Source organism: Trichomycterus rosablanca, chromosome 15, assembly GCF_030014385.1.
Source record: "Trichomycterus rosablanca isolate fTriRos1 chromosome 15, fTriRos1.hap1, whole genome shotgun sequence".
In the NCBI taxonomy this organism is placed as follows: domain Eukaryota; kingdom Metazoa; phylum Chordata; class Actinopteri; order Siluriformes; family Trichomycteridae; genus Trichomycterus; species Trichomycterus rosablanca.
In genome coordinates this window covers 23,846,148-23,867,529 of record NC_086002.1, presented here as the reverse complement: position 1 = coordinate 23,867,529, position 21,382 = coordinate 23,846,148, and the positions used below count along the sequence as shown (strand labels likewise).

General features: G+C 38.4%; 2 protein-coding genes and 1 pseudogene across 2 annotated transcripts in view; 2 read left to right on the top strand and 1 right to left on the bottom strand.

The window, feature by feature from the left end:
* The window catches only part of LOC134328803 (uncharacterized), a 450,585-nt gene that overhangs the window by 44,429 nt on the left and 384,774 nt on the right, over positions 1–21,382 (bottom strand). The window lies entirely within an intron of this gene.
* Positions 1–21,382, top strand: part of LOC134328715 (zinc finger protein 271-like) — a 525,414-nt pseudogene that overhangs the window by 226,918 nt on the left and 277,114 nt on the right.
* Positions 11,180–21,382, top strand: part of LOC134328722 (NACHT, LRR and PYD domains-containing protein 14-like) — a 32,701-nt gene continuing 22,498 nt past the window's right edge. The window contains exons 1-3 of the mRNA XM_063009903.1: positions 11,180–11,229; positions 12,056–12,183; positions 20,039–20,155. Of these exons, the coding sequence (XP_062865973.1) occupies positions 12,071–12,183; positions 20,039–20,155 (230 nt within the window). The 5' untranslated portion in view covers positions 11,180–11,229; positions 12,056–12,070. The remainder of the gene's footprint in view (positions 11,230–12,055; positions 12,184–20,038; positions 20,156–21,382) is intronic.

The following is a 21,382-nucleotide window of genomic DNA, read 5'->3' as shown; positions in this document are numbered from 1 at the left end:
GCCTTTTATTCCAATTCCTACCAGATTGCTTAAGTCCATATAATGACTTATTTAACTTACAAGTGTTTCTGCTGTGTGTGATTTCATCTCAAAACCCTCTGGCTGTTCCATATAGTCTATAGGAGCATGTAAATAGGCCGTTTTAACATCCATTTGGTGTAGGTTGAGATCATATTGTGTTGACATTTGCATCAGGATGCGTACTGATGTGATGTCTGCGGTTGGGGAAAATGTTTCCTTGTAGTCTACTCCAATTATTTGGTTGCTTTGTATGTTTCTGATCCTTCAGCTTCATTTTTAATGGAATAAACCCATCTTCCCCCCACTGCACGTTTACCTTCTGGTAAAGGGGTCAGTGTGTATGTGTTGTTCTCGATGAGAGAATTCATCTCATCCTTCATAGCATTAATCCACAAATCTGCAAACTCATTAATCACAAACTCACTGCCTCTCTGTAACTCTGAGGAATGTTACTGACTCTGTAACAGTAATCAATATTCACTAGTGTTTGATCTGCATCATGCACATCATCTGTATCGTGCACATAGTCAGCCAAATATTGGGGTGGCTTCCTATTTCTCTTGGGGTAACGTAAACTGTGGTCACGCCCTTCCTGAGTGCCATCTTGAGTATCCCCCACTGCTTCATCAGCTTCAACTGCAAGCTTACTATCATCTTGAGCATTTTGGACAGACGGCACATATTTCCTACTAAGAAAATGACCTTCAGCAGGCCAATCTGGGTCTGTTGCACTGCAACATCTTTTGTCAAAAATTTCACTAGCCTGTGTTTAAGGATTTTCCCAGTTGCTGGAAAATAGACAAGATAAGCAGGGCTGTACCTATCATACCCAACAAAAATTCCTTTTTCACATTTCGAGTCTAACTTTTTCCTGTCATGCTTGTAAGCGTAACATGTCGAACCAAACTTTCTCATCTTGGAAAGATCAGGCTTTCTCCCAGTCAGTGTATGGTATGGTGTTTGTTTTAGACGGCTATTAAAACACCTGTTGCGGATTACTGCAGCAGTCAATACTGCATACGTCCAGAACTCTTTTGGCAGATTACTTTCTATGAGTAAACATCTAGCCATCTCAAAAAGTGTCCGCCAATTCCGCTCTGCTGTGCCATTTTGATGTGGCGAATATGGTGCAGAAGTCTCATGTTTTATGCCTATTTTTCTAAGAAGTGTCTGGAAATCACTTCCTGTGAATTCTGTGCCATTATCTGATCTAAGGCACTTTACCGTCCCATACAATGCTGTGTCAGCTAAAAACTGTTCAGTGGCCTTGACAGTATCACTCTTTGCTTTTAAGAAGTACACAAACACTGAGCTTGAGTAGTCATCTGTGAATGATATGGCATACTTAAACCCATCTCTTGCCACAGGATCTATAGGACCTGCTAGATCAGTGTGGATCATCTCAAATACTGCTTTAGCTCGCACATCAGGTTCTCTATTCCTACAGTACAGTACAGTACAGAGTACAGACTTCACAATTCACTTTAGACATTTCAACCTTACCCTTGATCCTCATTCCCTCTACTACATTTTGTAACCTGGAAACATCATCATAGTTACAATGACCAAGAATCTCATGCCAGGTTTGAATGTCGTAGCACCCATTGCAACTGTCCCCATCTTCCTTCTCAACAATGTTCAAATAGTACAGTCTGTTGTATTCCTTTATGTTAAATTTTGTACCATTTTTGTGAATAAGTTCATCACATCCTTGGCGAAAACTTACTGAAGCTCCATTAGCTGTTGCAGCTTTAACTGAAAAAATGTGGATATGAAGGAATGTACAGTGCTTTCGCTAATGTTGCATTTACAAAGTGTCCGTCACGATCTATCAAGCACACCTCTGCATTGCCCCTTTTTAGTGCTATGCCACTAGTTTTCTTACCGTCTGCTAACTCAACGGTATGACTTTCAGATTGGAATGCATCGTCGAAGTTCTTAAATTTTCTGATGTCAGTAATTATGTGTGAAGTTGCACCTGTATCAACCATAAGGCCTTTCTGTTTGAGTCCACATTCCTGAAAATCACTTGACTTGAAAACAAACGTGTGTTCTTCTGCGTCGGTCGTCTTTTTCACATCGTCCTTCTTTTTGCGTCGGCAGGATGTCTCCCTGTGCGTTCCACTTCTACAGTAGTTGCACCACTTAGTTTGTGCACGGCGGCTCCCGCTTGTACACGTTCTGGCCATGTGCCCTTTTTGTCCACAGTTGTAGCATGTTATATCTGTGTCTGTATTTTTGTCTTTGCTTTTTCTTAGTGATGGTACATAGTTAATTTTCATCACATTATCATCACTGAAGTTACTTTGATATTTCTCAGTATCTTCAAAGCTCCTTATTTTAGTCTTAAATTCTGCAAAGGTTATATTGTCATTACTCTGGGTAATATGTATGACGAATGGTTTATATGACTGGTAAAGCTTTCATAACCATGGCAATCAACAGTCCATCACTGAGTGTTTCACCTGCATTTCTTAATGCAGTAATGGCGGTCTCCGCCCGAATAATGTATCCAGTTACAGTTTCAGTCGCTGATTTTTGGAGGGATGTCAGCTCTGTGTACAGGCTAATTATGCGGGGTTTCCCTCTTCCCGCGTAATAGTCTCTCAGTATTCCAAGAGCTTTTCTCCTGTCATCTGCCGCTTCTCTCATAACTAGTGAGAGGCTCTTATCAGTTCAGCATATGCTTCTTCATTCTTAGTTCTGTCTTCATTTGCATTACCTTCTGCATCGGGCGGGTTCAGTATCGTCTCTTTGAGTCCCTGTAAACGCAGATGTCCTAGAAACTTTGTCTCCCACAGTTCGTAATTATTTTCATCTCCGTCAAAACACAACTTGCTCCATCGATTTCCTATGTCCCTCCTGGGCCCATAACCTGTTGCTTGCGCAGCCATCTTAGTGTGGAGGATATGGGTTTTCATGCAGTAGTGAGGGCACGCAAGGGTTAACGTCAGAGCCAATCACAGTGTGTTTACCTTGTTGTTTTAGCGCCCGTTTTCCAGTGTTGTGGTGAACAGAGCGAGTGCGAGAGCAGAAACCAGTCCAGTCTAACCGTGAATATCTTAAGGTTTTGGGAAGTTTAGTCAACCCAGGAAAAAATTTACTGTGAAATTTCATAGTAAAACTGTGAAATATTTTACAGTTCTACTATGAATTTTTGATGGTAATTTGGCCACTTCATGGTTCTACTGTGAACTTTCATAGTAATCTAGTTGACAGTTCCACTATGAACTTTCACAGTAAAACACTGAATTATTTCACAGTTCTACTGTAAACAATTTCACAATAAAACTGAATTATTTTACAGTTTTACTATGAATTGATGGTAATTTGGCCACTTCATGGTTCTACCGTGAAATTTCATAGTAATCTAGTTGACAGTTTTACTGCAAACTTTCAGTTTGACCAAAAATTATTTCACAGTTCTACTATAACAATTTCATAGTAAAACTGTAAACCTGATTGATTATTTTACTGTGATATTTAACAGTTCCACTGTAAACTTGGTAAACAGTTTTACTCTGAACTTCACAGTTTACTTTGACTATAATTACTATACTTTGACATCAATTATACAATACAATACAATGTATAGATCTCACAAGTCAGAACTGTATCTTTGGCTCTTTGCCATTTATTAAGCAACGGTATAATTTCAAACACGCACAAAAACAACTGGTAAGGATTCCTTCTAAATGGTAAACTGATAACACATTTACCAACTTGGCATTCTATAATGTAATGTTAAATGTTCTATAATAATAGTAATATAGAAAATAATAGTAATAGATTGTATTTGTTATATAATAACAATTATATTACTAGTATATACTAGTATACTAGTATATTATATTACAAGTATATAATTATACAATAATAAAATTGTATTATACAGTAATATATACAATTATATAACTGAATAATGTATTGTGGTATAAATCTATATATACAGGGGTTGGACAAAATAACTGAAACACCTGTCATTTTAGTGTGGGAGGTTTCATGGCTAAATTGGACCAGTCTGGTGGCCAATCTTCATTAATTGCACATTGCACCAGTAAGAGCAGAGTGTGAAGGTTCAATTAGCAGGGTAAGAGCACAGTTTTGCTCAAAATATTGCAATGCACACAACATTATGGGTGACATACCAGAGTTCAAAAGAGGACAAATTGTTGGTGCACGTCTTGCTGGCGCATCTGTGACCAAGACAGCAAGTCTTTGTGATGTATCAAGAGCCACGGTATCCAGGGTAATGTCAGCATACCACCAAGAAGGACAAACCACATCCAACAGGATTAACTGTGGACGCAAGAGGAAGCTGTCTGAAAGGGATGTTCGGGTGCTAACCCGGATTGTATCCAAAAAACATAAAACCACGGCTGCCCAAATCACGGCAGAATTAAATGTGCACCTCAACTCTCCTGTTTCCACCAGAACTGTCCGTCGGGAGCTCCACAGGGTCAATATACACGGCCGGGCTGCTATAGCCAAACCTTTGGTCACTCGTGCCAATGCCAAACGTCGGTTTCAATGGTGCAAGGAGCGCAAATCTTGGGCTGTGGACAATGTGAAACATGTATTGTTCTCTGATGAGTCCACCTTTACTGTTTTCCCCACATCCGGGAGAGTTACGGTGTGGAGAAGCCCCAAAGAAGCGTACCACCCAGACTGTTGCATGCCCAGAGTGAAGCATGGGGTGGATCAGTGATGGTTTGGGCTGCCATATCATGGCATTCCCTTGGCCCAATACTTGTGCTAGATGGGCGCGTCACTGCCAAGGACTACCGAACCATTCTGAAGGACCATGTGCATCCAATGGCGTTGCCGTGTATCAGGATGACAATGCACCAATACACACAGCAAGACTGGTGAAAGATTGGTTTGATGAACATGAAAGTGAAGTTGAACATCTCCCATGGCCTGCACAGTCACCAGATCTAAATATTATTGAGCCACTTTGGGGTGTTTTGGAGAAGCGAGTCAGGAAACGTTTTCCTCCACCAGCATCACGTAGTGACCTGGCCACTATCCTGCAAGAAGAATGGCTTAAAATCCCTCTGACCACTGTGCAGGACTTGTATATGTCATTTCCAAGACGAATTGACGCTGTATTGGCCGCAAAAGGAGGCCCTACACCATACTAATAAATTATTGTGGTCTAAAACCAGGTGTTTCAGTTATTTTGTCCAACCCCTGTATATAAACTCTATACATACATAATGAAAAATCTAATTCATAATCATTCACTATGCATTTAATTATGGCAGTATTGGGTGCTTGGATGTGTCCTATGTCTGAGTGTGTGTGGGGGTGTGAATTGTGACATGAATTACACCTCTTGTTTTCCTACACTTGTTGGACCTCCTCCATGGGAAAAATATGTTTGTCCACCTTTGAAAAATAATAAATTAATAATCAAACATTTACCGTCATCACCTTTAAGCTACAGGGGCCCTAATATACTTGATCAGCAATGTCTTACATCTGATGTATCATAAAGCATATACTTGGTGAGCGTATCAATATATAAATGCAAACATATATTTATACATGTTCAATAGATTGATTGATCTTAAGCAGAAGTTAAAGTGACAGACAAAGTACCGTGTATTTTATTTTTTATATATAATCTGTTGTTTGAGTGCTCAATATATGACGAGATATATAAACTTTGTGATCTCACCATTAATACTTCTTGTGCAAAAAATATTTATTGCTGAAAAACATGACTTACCTTCATCTGCACTAATGCACTGACGCAGACAGATCTTTTTTTTAAATGTCATTATTTTAGCAGCTCTGACTGCCTTAAGATGGATCGGCATGGCCCGTCTGATTCACTAGTAGAAAAAGAATCAAATAATTTATATCAGCAGCTATGCAATCAGTACACAGTTTAGCATTCACCTCGTGGTAACACACCCAACAGAAGTTGGGCAGGCGGGCACAAAGGTGGATGAATGAATGGATGAATAGACATTGTCAGCACCAAAACTGTATCAACTAGCACTTACTTCAAGTTTCCCAGATCCAGGCCTCCTTGTAATTTTCTCCTTTACAGCATAGTCCTAGAATGAAATGATTTAGAATATGTAGTTATCTGAGGCTACAAAAACAGTAACATTCTGTGGATGTGATAGTAAAGCAATGTACTGAATATCAAACTTGCTGCTACTATCATGAACTAGAATATGGAACACATGTCCTTATGTGCTGATATAAATGTAGGCAGATACTGTTATCTACAATACCCGGGTCTTCTCTGTTGGACACCAGAGTTGCGTCCGGAATCGCATACTTAGAGAGTACATACTAGATTGGAGGATGTATGCACTACTCTGCCGGTAAAAAAGTACATACTTCCAGTACAGAAGTATGCAGTATGCACACAACACTGCTACGCACTACATCCGCCATCTTTCCAACGTCAAGTGATGACGTGGGACGTGATGACGTAATATCACCATGGTTACAGACTCATTACAAACCCCACTCGCCAAACTTTTGGATATTTATATTTTTGTTATTAATTCGTCTTTAAAATGTTTTATTTTATTTATCTTACTTACACTTGTAAACAGAGGACCGCTATCTTTCTTGTTTCTTATTACGCTTCGAACGCCTACGCAGCTCCAGTTGCATTATGGGATACATTAGCGGACCGCAAGTGTGCATCGCTTGCATACTCAAACATGGCTGCCCAATAAGTAGGTCATCCGGGTACTTCTCGCGTACCTCTTTGTGTATAATATGTATTCGGACATACTAACCGCTCTCGCGTCCTCATTTCGCGTACTATTGAGTATGGAAGTATGCGATTCCGGACGCAGCCTAAGACTCTCTCAAACTCAGCAGCCTTCCTTGACATGTGGCCATTTTCCTGAAATAAAAATACTGTTTTTAATTTCATATTTAAAATAAGAATGCTACAATAGCTTAAACACAGTGGCACAAATGCAGTGTTTTCCCTGGGTTGTTGGTGGGCTTACGTGGTGTGGTCACTTGGCTTGGGCTTAGGTGGTGCCCAAGTCTTATAAGAGTAGGAAAAACCTGAAATGTGTGTTAATAGACATTTTCTGAATAAATCATATAAACTTTGATCAACTGCCTCAGCTTCACAGCAATAATTTAAAGCACACAATCATTCAAAAGAAAAAGCTGGACCTCCACTATTTTAAGAGCAACAAGGTTAACGTCCACATTTAATTAATGTAGAGATATGTGTATAAATAAGGCATATACATTTCTCTACATTAATTAAATGTGGACATTAACCTTGTTGCTCTTAAAATAGTGGAGGTCCAGCAAAAACTAAGTAATTGTACCAGTCTTAACGTGTTGCAAGCATAACTAAACATTTAAAAAGCGCACAATCAACTACCGTCAGATAACAGACTGTTAATGTTAATGTTATAGTTTAGTAACGTCCCACGTAACTAATTTGAAGACATAGAATCCTGACACCTGTGTTATTTTCGGCTTTCTAAAATGGCCATTTCTTTTTAATAACATTTTAGGCATAGTAAAGATATCATTGTTTATTATTATAAACTGTTTAAGTTAATGACTTACCATCGAACTTCAGGGTTTAGCGCGCGCCGCTTCACTAACGTCTTTTTATCCATTTCTCACTTTCCAGATAACAGTTTAACCGTTGACGAGATTACCGTCGTCAGATTCTTGTGTCTTTTAATAAGTTCTGACTCAATAACACATGTGGCAGGAACTTTATCTTTAAGCAGATACACAGCGCGGACTTTAACAGACTCGTTTTTGAGAATTAAATCACTGAAACTGAGACTAAATTTGTATTTCCGCGGTTCACCTGACGCGAAGCTCGAGACACTTGGTTGAAATAACGGTCTCAAATCAAGTGCGCATGTGCGCATGCCCAGATGTCCAGACTGACATGATGTCTGACATGATGTGTGTAGAAGAGAGGTTTGCGCAGAACAGGCAGAATAAAAGGTTATAAAGTCATCTGTCTGATGTAATATTGATGTAATGTAATATTTGTCCTGTCTGCATGAGGTTATTTGTATTTTTGTAGTATTATAAATATGTGTTGATCTGTGCTGTATTCTTTTTTTATTAGAATATTGTTAATCATCAAATTTTTTAGATGTAAATAATGTCTTTTTGACATGTTTTTCATGTAATGTAATTAACTTACCCCCACACACACACTCCCTTCATTCACATACATCATTTAAATAATACATAAATATTATATACATTATTATTGTCATGATATTTGTATCTTGTCATTTACCTATATGATCATAGTTAAACTGTAAATTACTGTAAACATCAAACATTAGAAGAGGTGACTATGAACTATTCTTAGTTGAACTGTAAACTGTAAGTTGACTGAATTTTACAATTCAACAATATTATGTTTACAGTTGAACTGTAAACTTCACAGTCAATATTATTAAACACCAGAGGAGGTGGCCATGAACTTCATGGTAACATGAGAGTTCACAGTTGTACTCATGATCAAACTGTAAAAATGACAGCAGAACTGTGAACTATTATGGTTCAACTGTAAACTTAACAGTTTTACTGTAAACTTCACAGTCAATATTATTAAACACTGAAAAGGTTAGAATGAACTTCATGGTAACATGAGAGTTCACAGTTGTACTCATGGTCAAACTGTAAAAATGACAGTAGAACTGTGAACTATTATGGTTCAACTGTAAACTTAACAGTTTTACTGTAAAACTTCACAGTACATTTTTTCCTGGGAATGGCTTACGTTAACTGGAAGGCTTTACAGTGTTGTGTAAGAAATGTGTTCGTATAGAGCTATATTTTAGATTAGTAATAAGTGAGGTATAAGTGACAGCGTAGTTAACTTAGTTAAGCTTGTTTTCTTGTTCTGAATGATTTTTATTCTGATTCGTTGTTCTTTTGCGTGAGGTGTTAAAATTACTTTAAAAAATTAAGGCAATAATTTGCATGGATCTTTTTGAGTTGAATTAACTTTCTGTTCTATTAAGTAAACTATCTAAGCCACTTAAAATATACTTAAATAAATTATCACAGTATAACTAAAATCACTATGTTGAGTCAACTTAAATATTTTGAGTGGGTTAAGTTGAATCTACTCAGGTTTTGTAATAAATACAACTAAATAAAGTCAAAATGAGGGACTACAAATTCAAGTTGTACCAACTCATTTTTTTTTAAGTTCTCCCAACATAGAAAGATCCATGCAAACTATTGCCTTAATATAAGCACATGTAACTACCACTCAAATAAATCAATTTCCAGACATTCGTACTTAGTTTCCCTAAAAGGTCACTTAAAAGAATATTTTAAGTTAAATCAACCTTTTTTTACAAGTACAGTCAAATAGTAATTGTAATTTTGTCCAACTTTAAATAGTGATTTGAGTGAACTAACAACCTAACTTAGCAAAGCAAGTTGCACAACTGCTTGGGCTCCTGAAGTTGAGAAAACTCAAAAAGGTGAGGCAGCCGGTTGCCTTACATTTTCAAGTCAGCTAAACTTTTAGATTTTTAAGGTTGGCTAAACATTTTACTTCAAGTTTACTAAACTGTTTTTTTTACTTAAACATTTTAGTTCTCAGCGTCCTCAGGGTCGTCCTCGTCCGTTACAACTCAACTCGGAGAAGTGCGCATGCGCGGTGACCGAACGTACTCAGAGCTCTCCTGATGCTTTTCTCTTCTTTGCTTCATTCAGACAACTCAGATATTTTAGTTGGCTCAACTCAAAATTGGTATGATGTACTAAAGCAAAATAATGCGTTGAAAAAGGTTACAATTTTGAGTTTGTCTAAAATAATGTCTGAATCATTTTTTAGAGTGTGGAGAGGTGGGAGGAAAACAAAACAGAGCAAAAGATGACAAAGATGATAATTTTTCATTATTATTAATTGGTGCTATTGTGTTTGTGCTCATGAGAGCACTAAGAAGGATGGGCCCTGCTGAGTGTGGTTCCTCTCAAGGTTTCTTCCTGTAATTTTCAGGGAGTTTTTCCTTGCCACAGTCGCCCTCGGCTTGCTCAACAGGGGCAGGTTTTTTTTTTTTGTATCTGTTGGTCCTGGATTTTGTAAAGTTGCTTTGAGACAATGTCTATTGTAAAAAGCGCTATATAAATAAAGTTGACTTGACTTGACTGGTATCTGCTTCATGCTCTGGACACCGTGCTGACAGACACAGCAAACCTTCTTTGCCACAGCTCGCATTGATGTGCCATCCTGGATGAGCTGCACTACCTGAGCAACTTCTGTGGGTTGTAGACACCGTCTCATGCTACCTCTAGCACGTGGAGGCCACACAATCTACTGAGCCTCATTTTAACTTGTCTTGAGGAATTTCCACTGAAGTTGGATAAGCCTGTAATTGGATTTTCCACTTTGATTTTGAGTATGATTCCAAATGCAGACCTCCATGGGATAATAATTTTGATTTATTACATTGATCAATTTTATGTTATTTTGTTCTCAATGCATTCCACTATGTGATGAATAAAGATTTTCAACTGGAATATTTCATTAATTGAGATCTAGGATGTGTTATTTTAGTGTTCCCTTTATTTTTTTGAGCAGTGTAATATACGTTAAGCAGCTAAAATTAAACATTTTGATAATGTTCCTATGATGGTGTGAGACCCGTAATATTGTTTACAGGTGCAACCCGCACTCAGGCAAACACGTTGTTCCTTATTTCCAGTTCTGAAAGTTGGCAACCCTAGTGTGCATACTGCATACTTCTGTACTGAAAGTACGTACTTCTTTACCGGCCGAGTAGTGCATACTTCCTCCAATCTAGTACATACTCTCTAAGTATGCGATTCCGGACGCAGCTTATGTGTATAACGGATGTTTTGGATTGTGGTAATAAAATGGCGACCGCGCGCTACATTGAGTGCAGCGTTCACAAGTAGACAAATTGTTTGAATTTAAAAAATATTGCATCTCTGCTCTTTTTAAGTAACACGAAAAGGCTGTTCAACCTTTTCTTCACAAAGATCCCACATATACTTTTGTTTATTGTCTGATTCTGTATGTTTGTTTGAAAACTAAAATCGTCTCTTTTGTAGCTTCAGAGTACACTCGCGACTTTGAACTCAGGAAGTGGGAGATTTGAAGGAGCAGTTGAAGACTGCATGGAGTAAAGTGAAAGTGAGCTCTTCGGTTTATGTGGAGAGAAATATAAAGTTTTCTAGAAAATCACGGTGAGTTTGTGAATATAAAGTTGTAATATGTAAATGTTATTAATCTGTATTTGATGTAGAAATGTTTAGGATTGATTTTATTACCTGATATTTGTTCGATAAGTAAAACTGCGTCACATTTAACACCGTTATTTAGGCGTGTGAACAACAACAGATATTTTTTACACTTTAGTCTTCTGTGTTTTTCTCTCATCCACACGAACTCACAAACCCACGATTAATGAAAACAGGATAAAGAGATTTCTGAAAACTGCTTCTTTGTTTTCATCTGATACTAAAATGTAGCGTTACACAGATGTTGTGACGTCAGCGCGCTCGTATATACATACCTGCAGGCGGTGGACAAAATAACAGAAACACACAATCAATAATAAACATAAAACATCAAATAATAAACATGTATGAGAGGATTACATCAAGAGTTCAAACTTTACTGAAGAAAGGTTGGAATTCATTACTGATAATGTGTCCACGCTGTGTGTGATTATAAAGAAAGCACTAATCTAACACATTGATGAGAGTGAGATTGTTATTAATACACTTTCATTTATATAAGAATGTTAAATCAGATCAGCGCTGGTTGAGTTATTGGTATACTGGTGTAAAACTAAAAGCATTACAGAGTGGTTTTAAATCCCAGCTAAGACATACAGTTTATTTATTTACTTATTTTAGATTTGTAGGATTAATTACACTAGCTGCTAGTTAGCTAAGCTGTGTGATTACTGTATCATGTCCTTGTTAGTGTTTCTCTGAAACTGAAACGTTCAGGTGCCCTCGTGCTTTTTTATATAGTTATTTATGTTTGGTTTTACCTTTACCTTAGTATTACTCCAGTGTGATGGAGGGTACGAGACCAGATTCACCTGAACCCAGCTGTGTCTCCATGAAGAGCGACCGGTCAATGGATCCTCCACTTAAATTTAAAGATGAAGGATGTTCTACTGATCTGAGGTTAGTATAATCTCATGGTGTGTTAGTGCCTTAGACCACTGCACCACTGTGTATGTTAAAATATATGAGTAATCAGTAAATTGGGTTTTGACTACAGATATTTTATTTGGGCTGATGATTACTGATCAGAACTAAGTGAAGTTTCACTTAGTGAAAACTTTTTGAATGTAAACTTTCTGAGTTAAAATGACTGAAATTATGAGAATTATGAGAAAAGATCTAAAACTTTTGATAATTATTTATTAGTGAAGAGTAACTGGTTAAAGGACCATTCAAACAACTTCAGAGACTCTTCTACTGATCTGAGGTTGTAATTCTGGGGATTGGGGGACTGTCTGGATCACTTACCTGTGGATTATTCACCTAGTCATGTGGCAGCTGCCGGATTTTAAAGAAATCTCTCAGCGTGTTTACTCCTTCGCTGAACTTTATCATCTACGCTCTTCATATCGTCTTGACTCCTCAACTTACAAGTTATGTCATTCCATTGGCATTACACGTCGACCATACTACATCCACCGTGGCAACAGACATCAACACATTGTGCATTCGTCATCTGTCTCGAGTATTCCTGTGATTCACGGATTGATCCCTAGGCGCAGGAGCTACCCATCGATGTTCCAGCGAGGAGTGGACTCTAGTGTTTTAAGTGAGGTCCCACGATCCAAGGTCTTGCCCACTTTTGTTCAAACCTCATCTGCTCAATGTCGTCAGCTAAACCTGGCCCTGTTCAACTGCCGCTCCATGTCTGATAAAGCCGTCCTCCTTAATGACCTCATCGGACATCATCACCTGGACTTGCTTTTCCTGACTGAAACCTGGCAATCACAAGGCGACTTCTTTCATCTAAACGCGGCCAATCCACCTGGATTTAAATATCTCTGTGCTCCTAGGCTGAGTGGTCGTGGTGGGGGTCTAGCCGTCTTTTTCAGCAGTAAATTAAAATTAGCCATGTGTAAGATGCAGGAAACTGCTCTTTTTGAGTACATGGCTCTCAGGATCATGGGCCCTTGTCCAACTGTTGTGTTGTTAGTCTACCGTCCTCCTAGCAGTTCCATCTCCGATTTCTTACTTGAACTTGGTGAGGTCCTAACCACTGTCAGTTCTCTGTCCAAGTCACTGGTCGTCCTTGGTGACTTTAATATTCATATTGACTCTGTATCTCCTGGTTCTACTGTTTTTTTGTCACTCTTAAACTGCTTCGATTTGTATCAACATGTGGATTTCTCAACTCATAAACATGGTCACATTTTGGACTTAATTTGCTCCTCAGCCGGAACGATCACTAATGTATCAGGTCATGATATTGGCATATCCGATCATCTGTTTATCACATCGTGTATTTCACTACATACTGCGAAACTCCCTTCTAAGACCCTTCTCTCTTACCGCAATATCTCCTCTGTTAATCCGTTAGCTTTCTCCTCTGTCTTGGAATCTTCCAGCTTACCACTTATTACCTCACTATGCGACATTGATAAGGCCATCTCTGTTTACAATCAGTCTATGGCCGATACCCTTAACACCCTTGCTCCAGTTAAAACTCGGTCTGTGCCCTCCTCGCATTCCTCACCCTGGTTTACTGCAGAACTTCGTGGTTTAAAAACAGCTGGTAGGCGCCTTGAACGTCTATATAGGAAAACAGGATTATATGTTCACCATCAAGCTTATCTGGATCATGTGGTCAGATATAAAGAGGCTTTAAACAATGCTCGCACTACCTATTACACTTCTACAATTACAAAGGCAGGCCTGGACCCCAAGCGACTCTTTACTACTGTGAATAAACTTTTACGTCCCCCCTCAGACTCCCTAGCTCCATCAGTGGATTTATGTAATGCATTTCTTAACTTTTTCAAGGACAAAGTGTCAAACATCTATCAGGATATACTGAATGATCAGACATGTAAATCACTGCTCTCATTCTCAATCTCTTTTGGTACTTCCTCTTCCCTGCACACTTTCTCGTCTTTTGCATCTGTCAATCCTGTCAGCATCACTAAAATTATAACAGGTTCCAAGACCACTACCTCACTTCTCGATCCTGCGCCTACAGTTCTTCTCAAGCAAGTTATTTCTTCTTTGTTGCCCTCTATTTGTCACCTTGTCAACCTTTCTCTTGAATCTGGTCATGTACCGGTAGCTTTGAAAACTTCTGTTGTTACTCCCATAATTAAAAAACCTGATTTAGATAGCTCCATATTAAGTAATTACAGACCAATATCTAATCTCCCATTTATTGCAAAAATCCTGGAACGTGTCGTGGCCTCCCAGCTACTCGACTACATGAATTCTAACAATCTTTTTGACGCTTTTCAATCGGTTTTCGTGCCCGTCATAGCACAGAGACTGCTCTTTTGTGTGTACTCAATGACCTTCTTCTTTCCTCTGATAAAGGTCTTGCTTCTATCCTTTTACTCCTTGATCTCACTGCTGCTTTTGATACGGTTAACCACGAAATCCTCATAACCCGGCTCTCTGACATTGGTTTTTCTGGCATCGTTCTGACTTGGTTTAAATCTTATCTATCTGATAGGCTTCACTTTGTTGGCATAGGTAAACACACATCTGATGTTGCTCCTGTTAAGCAGGGTGTTCCCCAGGGCTCAGTATTGGGACCACTGCTGTTTCTTATTTACATCCTGCCCCTTGGTGAAATTTTTCGCCACCATGGGTTGAATTTTCACTGCTACGCTGACGACACCCAGGTTTATCTAAACCTTATACCATCTGATCCTTTTCCACCACCATCCCTCACTGAGTGCATCTGTGATCTTAACTCATGGCTGTGTGCAAACTTTCTTCTATTAAATGCCCATAAGACGGAGTATCTCATTATTGGCTCCAAATTGGCTGTCTCTTCTCTCACTAACACATCCCTCACTATTGCTGGTATCTCTGTTCAGTCATCATCTAAGGCACGTAATCTGTCATTTGCACCACATATCAATTCATTGACAAAGTCTGCCTTCTTCCAGCTTCGAAAGGTCACTCGTTTGCGTCCGTTCCTTTCATTTAAAGCTGCTGAGACCCTGGTACATGCCTTTGTCACTTCCAAACTTGACTATTGCAATTCTCTCCTTTATGGACTTCCGCTAAAATCCCTCCGACCCTTGCAGATTGCTCAGAATGCTGCTGCCCGAGTACTGACCCGGTCAAAAAAACATGAACATATCACTCCGGTACTTGAACAACTCCATTGGCTTCCTGTCAAAAAACGTATCCACTATAAAATTTTAGTGCTTACTTTCAAGGCACTTCACGGTCTGGCACCCTTGTATCTGGCTGATCTCTTACATCGCTATGTCCCTTCCCGCAGGCTAAGATCGTTTGATGCTGGTCTCCTTGTTACACCCAGGTTTAGGTTGACCACCATGGGGGGTAGATCATTTAGTGTTGCCGCCCCAACACTATGGAACTCTCTTCCTCTCCCTCTTCGTCTCTCTAACTCTCTCTCTGAGTTTAAATCTCTTCTTAAAACGTTTTTGTTTACTTAATACTTTCATTCTCGTGTTTCCATTTGATTTGATTGTTGTTCTTGACTGTAATTACTATGTGAAGCGTCCTTGGGTGTTATGAAAGGCGCTATATAAGTCGAATGTATTATTATTATTATTATAATCCAAACTGTGTAAGACTGCCAGGATCTCTTTGGTTAAGTCTACAAGAGTCAAATTCAAGACCAAGTGCAAATAAGTGCTTGATTTTATTGTTAATATTTATATTGAAATTGTAAGAGATGAGATACAGTAGCTCTCTGAGTACTCTGTCATGTCTTTGGAAGTGTTTGTTTATACATTTTATTACCCCTGAATTAGTCAACATGTCTGTGTTAAAAATGTAAACTTGCATGTGATGAGTGACAGCCACCTGAATTTAAAGATGGAGGATGTTCTACTGATCTGAGGTCAGTATAATCTCATGGTGTGTTAGTGCCTCAGACCCCTGCATCACCCAATGACTGAAAATCTTTAGAATATACTGTATATGTTAAAACATACAGTATGTCACAAAAGTGAGTACACCCCTCACATTTTTGTAAATATTTTATTATATCTTTTGATGGGACAACACTAAAGATATGACACTTTTATATAATGTAAAGTAGTCAGTGTACAGCTTGTATAACAGTGTACATTTGCTGTGCTCTCAAAATAACTCAACACACAGCCACTAATGTCTAAACCGCTGGCAACATAAGTGAGTACACCCCTAAGTAAAAATGGCCAAATTGTGCCCAATTAGCCATTTTCCCTCCCCAGTGTCATGTGACTCGTTAGTGTTACAAGGTCGCAGGTGTGAATGGGAAGCAGGTGTGTTTAATTTGGTGTTATCGGTCTCACACTCTCTCATGCTGGTCACTGAAAGTTCAACATGGCACATTATGGCAAAGAACTCTCTGAGGATGTGAGAAATAGAATTGTTGCTCTACATAAAGATGGTCTAGGCTATAAGAAGATTGCCAACACCCTGAAACTGAGCTACAGCACGGTGGCCAAGGTCATACAACGGTTTAACAGGACAGGTTCCACTCGGAACAGGCCTCACCATGGTCGACCAAAGAAGTTGAGTGCACATGCTCAGCGTGCATGGCCGTCATCCCAGGAGGAAGCCTCTTCTGAAGCTGAACCTCAAGAAAGCCAGCAAACAGTTTGCTGAAGACAAGCAGACTAAGGACATGGATTACTGCAGTGGTTCTCAAACTTTTTCTGTCACGCCCCCCTTTGGAAGATGAAAATCTGTCATCCCCCCCCCCCCCCCCCCCCCTTCCAAAAAAAAAAAAAAAAAAAAAACCTGACAAAATAGGCCGATTTTAACTGTGTTGAAATAACTTCAATCAGTCTGCTATTTCAAAAATAAAAAAATGAAATAAAATTTGCAAACACTTTACAAAAAAAGATAACAAAGTTGAATTTGTGCCTAAAAAACTAATTTGTGAGAGTTTAAGTCCTATCACTGTATTAGTGGCTGTTTTTCTTTTTATCCCTGTCAAATACCTCTCTGTTCTGTAAATCTAGACCAGGGGTTTACACACTTTCATGGCTTGAGATCTACTGTTTCAGTCTACAGGTCATCATGATCTACTTTTTAAGGTTGGACTCATTATTTAAAAAAAAAAGCTTTGAAGCTTTTTAAATGCGCTTCAGTTCCTGTATTGATATTCAGCTTTACAGAGCAAGTGACTGAATCACACTGACCTTATTCTGATGATTTGCTCAGGAGCCGCTGATGCTCGAGCAGTTTTTCAGGTGATCATCAGTAAGGATGGACCCATATTTAGACTTCATTATTTTCATGTGGAAAGTAGGTTGATGCGAAAAAGCTGTCAAATATGTGGCAGTCAAATATGTGGAAGTTCCAAATTGTCCAGCAGAGACCCTTGACGTCATATAAATAAAGGTTAAAATTTCTCCATCAGAAAACGTTGAACAGGATGGGCCATAAGTTTCCATACATAGGAAAAATAAACATTGTTTTTTATAAAAGAAAATAAAAAATTTTCATTTATATAATATGCTCTACATGACTGCCATTGTTTTGAAAACACATTTCAATTCGTTGCTCTTTATTTAAACTCATTTTTAGGGTATCTGAAACACAGGGTGGGCCATAAGTTTCCATACATATGCTTTTTTTCTAAATTTAGTTTTTATATTTCAGATACCCTAAAAAATGCGTTTGAATAAAGAGCAACGAATTAAAATGTTTTCAAAGCGATGGCAGCCATGTAGAGCATATTATATAAATAAAAATGTTTTTTATAAAAATATATATATTTTTCCTATGTATGGAAACGTATGAGCCACCCTGTAGATTAGCGCTGCTTTAGGTGGGCTGAGGCGTAGTCATGGTAACAAAAACTAAACAGTGGCCACATGTCATGTCAGTCCCGCTGAGCTGTGTGTATGAGCAGCGCTGTACCAGCGTGTACTGAGTGTGATCGAGCGCTGCTGATCTAGACTCTCTGTTAGAATGAATACTGACACACCTGAAAACACGGTTTGTTTATGGTCCACCGTAAAAAAAAAATGCAGATGTTAGAACATTGGTTCCGCACTATATTTCAGTCGGACGCGCCCCCCCTGTCATGCCTCTGCGCCCCCCAGGGGGGGGGGTGTGCCCCACACTTTGAGAAATGCTGGATTACTGGAACCATGTCCTGTGGTCTAATGAGACCAAGATAAACTTATTTGGTTCAGATGGTGTCAAGCATGTGTGGCAACCATGTGAGGAGTACAAAGACAAGTGTGTCTTACCTACAGTCAAGCATGGTGGTGGTAGCATCATGGTCTTGGGCTGCATGAGTGCTGCCGGCTGTGGGGAGCTACAGTTCATTCAGGGAACCACAAATGCCAACATGTACTGTGATATACTGAAGCAGAGCATGATCCCCTTCCTTCGGAAACTTATTCCAACATGATAACGACCCAAACACACCTCCAAGACGACCACTTCCTTGCTAGAGAAAATGAGGGTGAAGGTGCTGGACTGGCCAAGCATGTCTCCAGACCTAAACCCTATTGAGCACCTGTGGCGCATCCTTAAATGGAAGGTGAAGGAGCACAAGGTGTCTAACATCCACCGGCTCAGTGATGTCATCATGGAGGAGTGGAAGAGGATTCCAGAGGCAACCTGTGCAGCTCTGGTGAATTCCATGCCCAGGAGGGTTAAGGCAGTGCTGGATAATAATGGTGGTCACACAAAATATTGACACTTTGGGCACAATTTGGACATGTTCACTGTGGGGTGTACTCACTTTTGTTGCCAGCGGTTTAGACATTAATGGCTGTGTGTTGAGTTATTTTCAGAGCACAGCAAATGTACACTGTTATACAAGCTGTACACTGACTACTTTACATTGTATCAAAGTGTCATATCTTCAGTGTACTAGGGGTGTGCTATATCGTATCGTTCACGATAATACCGGTATAATTTTTAAAACGATAAAAAAATCCCATATTGTGATAATAGCGGTATTCTGCATTGATTACATAATGACATCACACATCTACGCATATGGCATACGTTCGTTACGTGGGTCAATTTTGCACAGCAACAAGTATGGCGGATAGTGATTCTGCGGTGGAGGAGCTTGTTCCAAAATGCCAAGGCAACCATAAATTTATCTTTGGCACATAGAGTGGGGTTCAATTAAGTGTCATCAGTACACACAAGTTGGCAGCCAAATGATAAAATATTGTGAAGGAATATCTTTATTCCTCATAAAGTTAAGGTTGCTATATTTTGGTTTTTCACTTGTCAGGGAAAATGAGGAGTAAAAAACTTATTATTATTATTATTATACAGGTCTTCGTGATGTAATTCTACATGGCACTCACTGTCTGTATGAGTAAATGAGTGAGTGACCACATAATCAGTTTCTATGCCACCCCTGTGTGAGCAATGGTCTCAGTCTGGCCACCCCTATGAAAATTGTCTGACTGCCATTACATTGTTACATTATTTTTATTGGAAAGACAAAATACAGAAAACTGCATAATTCTTACATACTTCTTACATAGTTCTACCAAGTGTTTGAAACTTATATTAATTCTAAATAAAACTTGAACATTATTTTTTTCTTAAAATGAAAAAAAAAATTTTCAGTGTTTTTTTATATCGCCAAAAATATAGTTATCGCAAAAATAACCTGAAATATTGTGATATTATTTTAGGGCCATATCGCCCACCTCTAGGGTGTACTCACTTTTGTGAGATACTGTGTAAGTAATCAATAACTAGCCGTCTGATTACTTTGTAATATCCTTTGTGGTGTTTTTCGAAAAACTGAAACTTTTAGGTGCCCCCTGCTTTTTATATAGTTTATTTATGTTTGGTTTTACCTGTACCCCAGTGTGATGGAGGGTAAGAGACAAGATTCACCTGAACCCAGCTGTGTCTCCATGAAGAGCGACAAGTCAATGGGACTACCAATTAAATTTAAAGATGAAGGAAGTTCTACTGATCTGAGGTCAGTATAATCTCATGGTGTGTTAGTGCCTTATACAACTGCACCACCTAAATGCCCAGATCAAAAAAACTTTTAGAATGAGAGAATTTCTAAACTTCAATTAGTTCTGATTAGTTTTCACAGAGTTAAAATGACTGACATTATGAAGATCTAAAACTTTTAATAATTATTTGTTTAGTGAAGAGTAACTGGTTACTGGACCAAACCACTTTAGGGACTCATCTACTGATCTAAGGTTGTAATTCTGGGAATTGAAGGACAATCTAAACTGTGTAGGACTGCTAAACCCTCTTTGTTGTAGTCCAAGACAAGATTAAGTAGCTGAGATTAAGTCCACAAATTCAGGAAAAAGTCTAAATAAGAGCATGATATTAATGTTTATATCTACTGTATATTAAAATTGTAATAAATAAATATTAATTAATGTTTTAAAGAATGTTAAATCATATTAGTCGTGGTTGTGTTATTAGCATACTGGTGTTAAAAAGCATTATAAAGCATCGCTAAGTTTGCAGACATTTAAAACTCAGGCATTCCTTTTTTAATAGATGTGACTTTATATAAACTAACCTAGCAGCTAGTTAAGCTAGCTGTTTGTTACTTTGTCATGTTCTTGGTGGTGAGCCTTTCTGCTCTTTGTGCTTTTTTTGACACAGTGATACTACTAACTGTTAAACTGCTAATTGTTTATTACATTTTACCCCTGAATTAGCATCTGTGGTAAATATAAACTTTTATGGGATGAAGTTGTCATGGTTACCCTGTAATGAGTGGTGTGTACTAAAAATACAAATACCAAAACATCAAAATCTCTTCATCAAAACCAAAAAAGTTTTGGTTTTTAAAAATATTAAACATTTAGATTTCATGTTTTTTTTAGTTTAAATCTGCCATAAAGTTTCTAGTTTTAATAAGGTTGGAAGAATCACATTTCAGATCTTAACATTAATTAGTTATTTAATGTTTGGTTTTTTAATGGAACCTCCACTTACATTTAAAGATGGAGGATGTTCTACTGATCTGAGGTCAGTATAATCTCATGTTCTAGTCTTTTTACTTTCAGTTCCTCAGGATTAAATGCATTAAACTCACTGAACTGGTCAATTTACAAATTAGCTAGGAAATGTTTCAATAACTGGATGTTGGAACATGCTAGTGTTCAGTACTGCTCTGTACATTGGTGTTGTATAATAAAGACTGAAAAGCTGCACAACTGATTATTTGTTT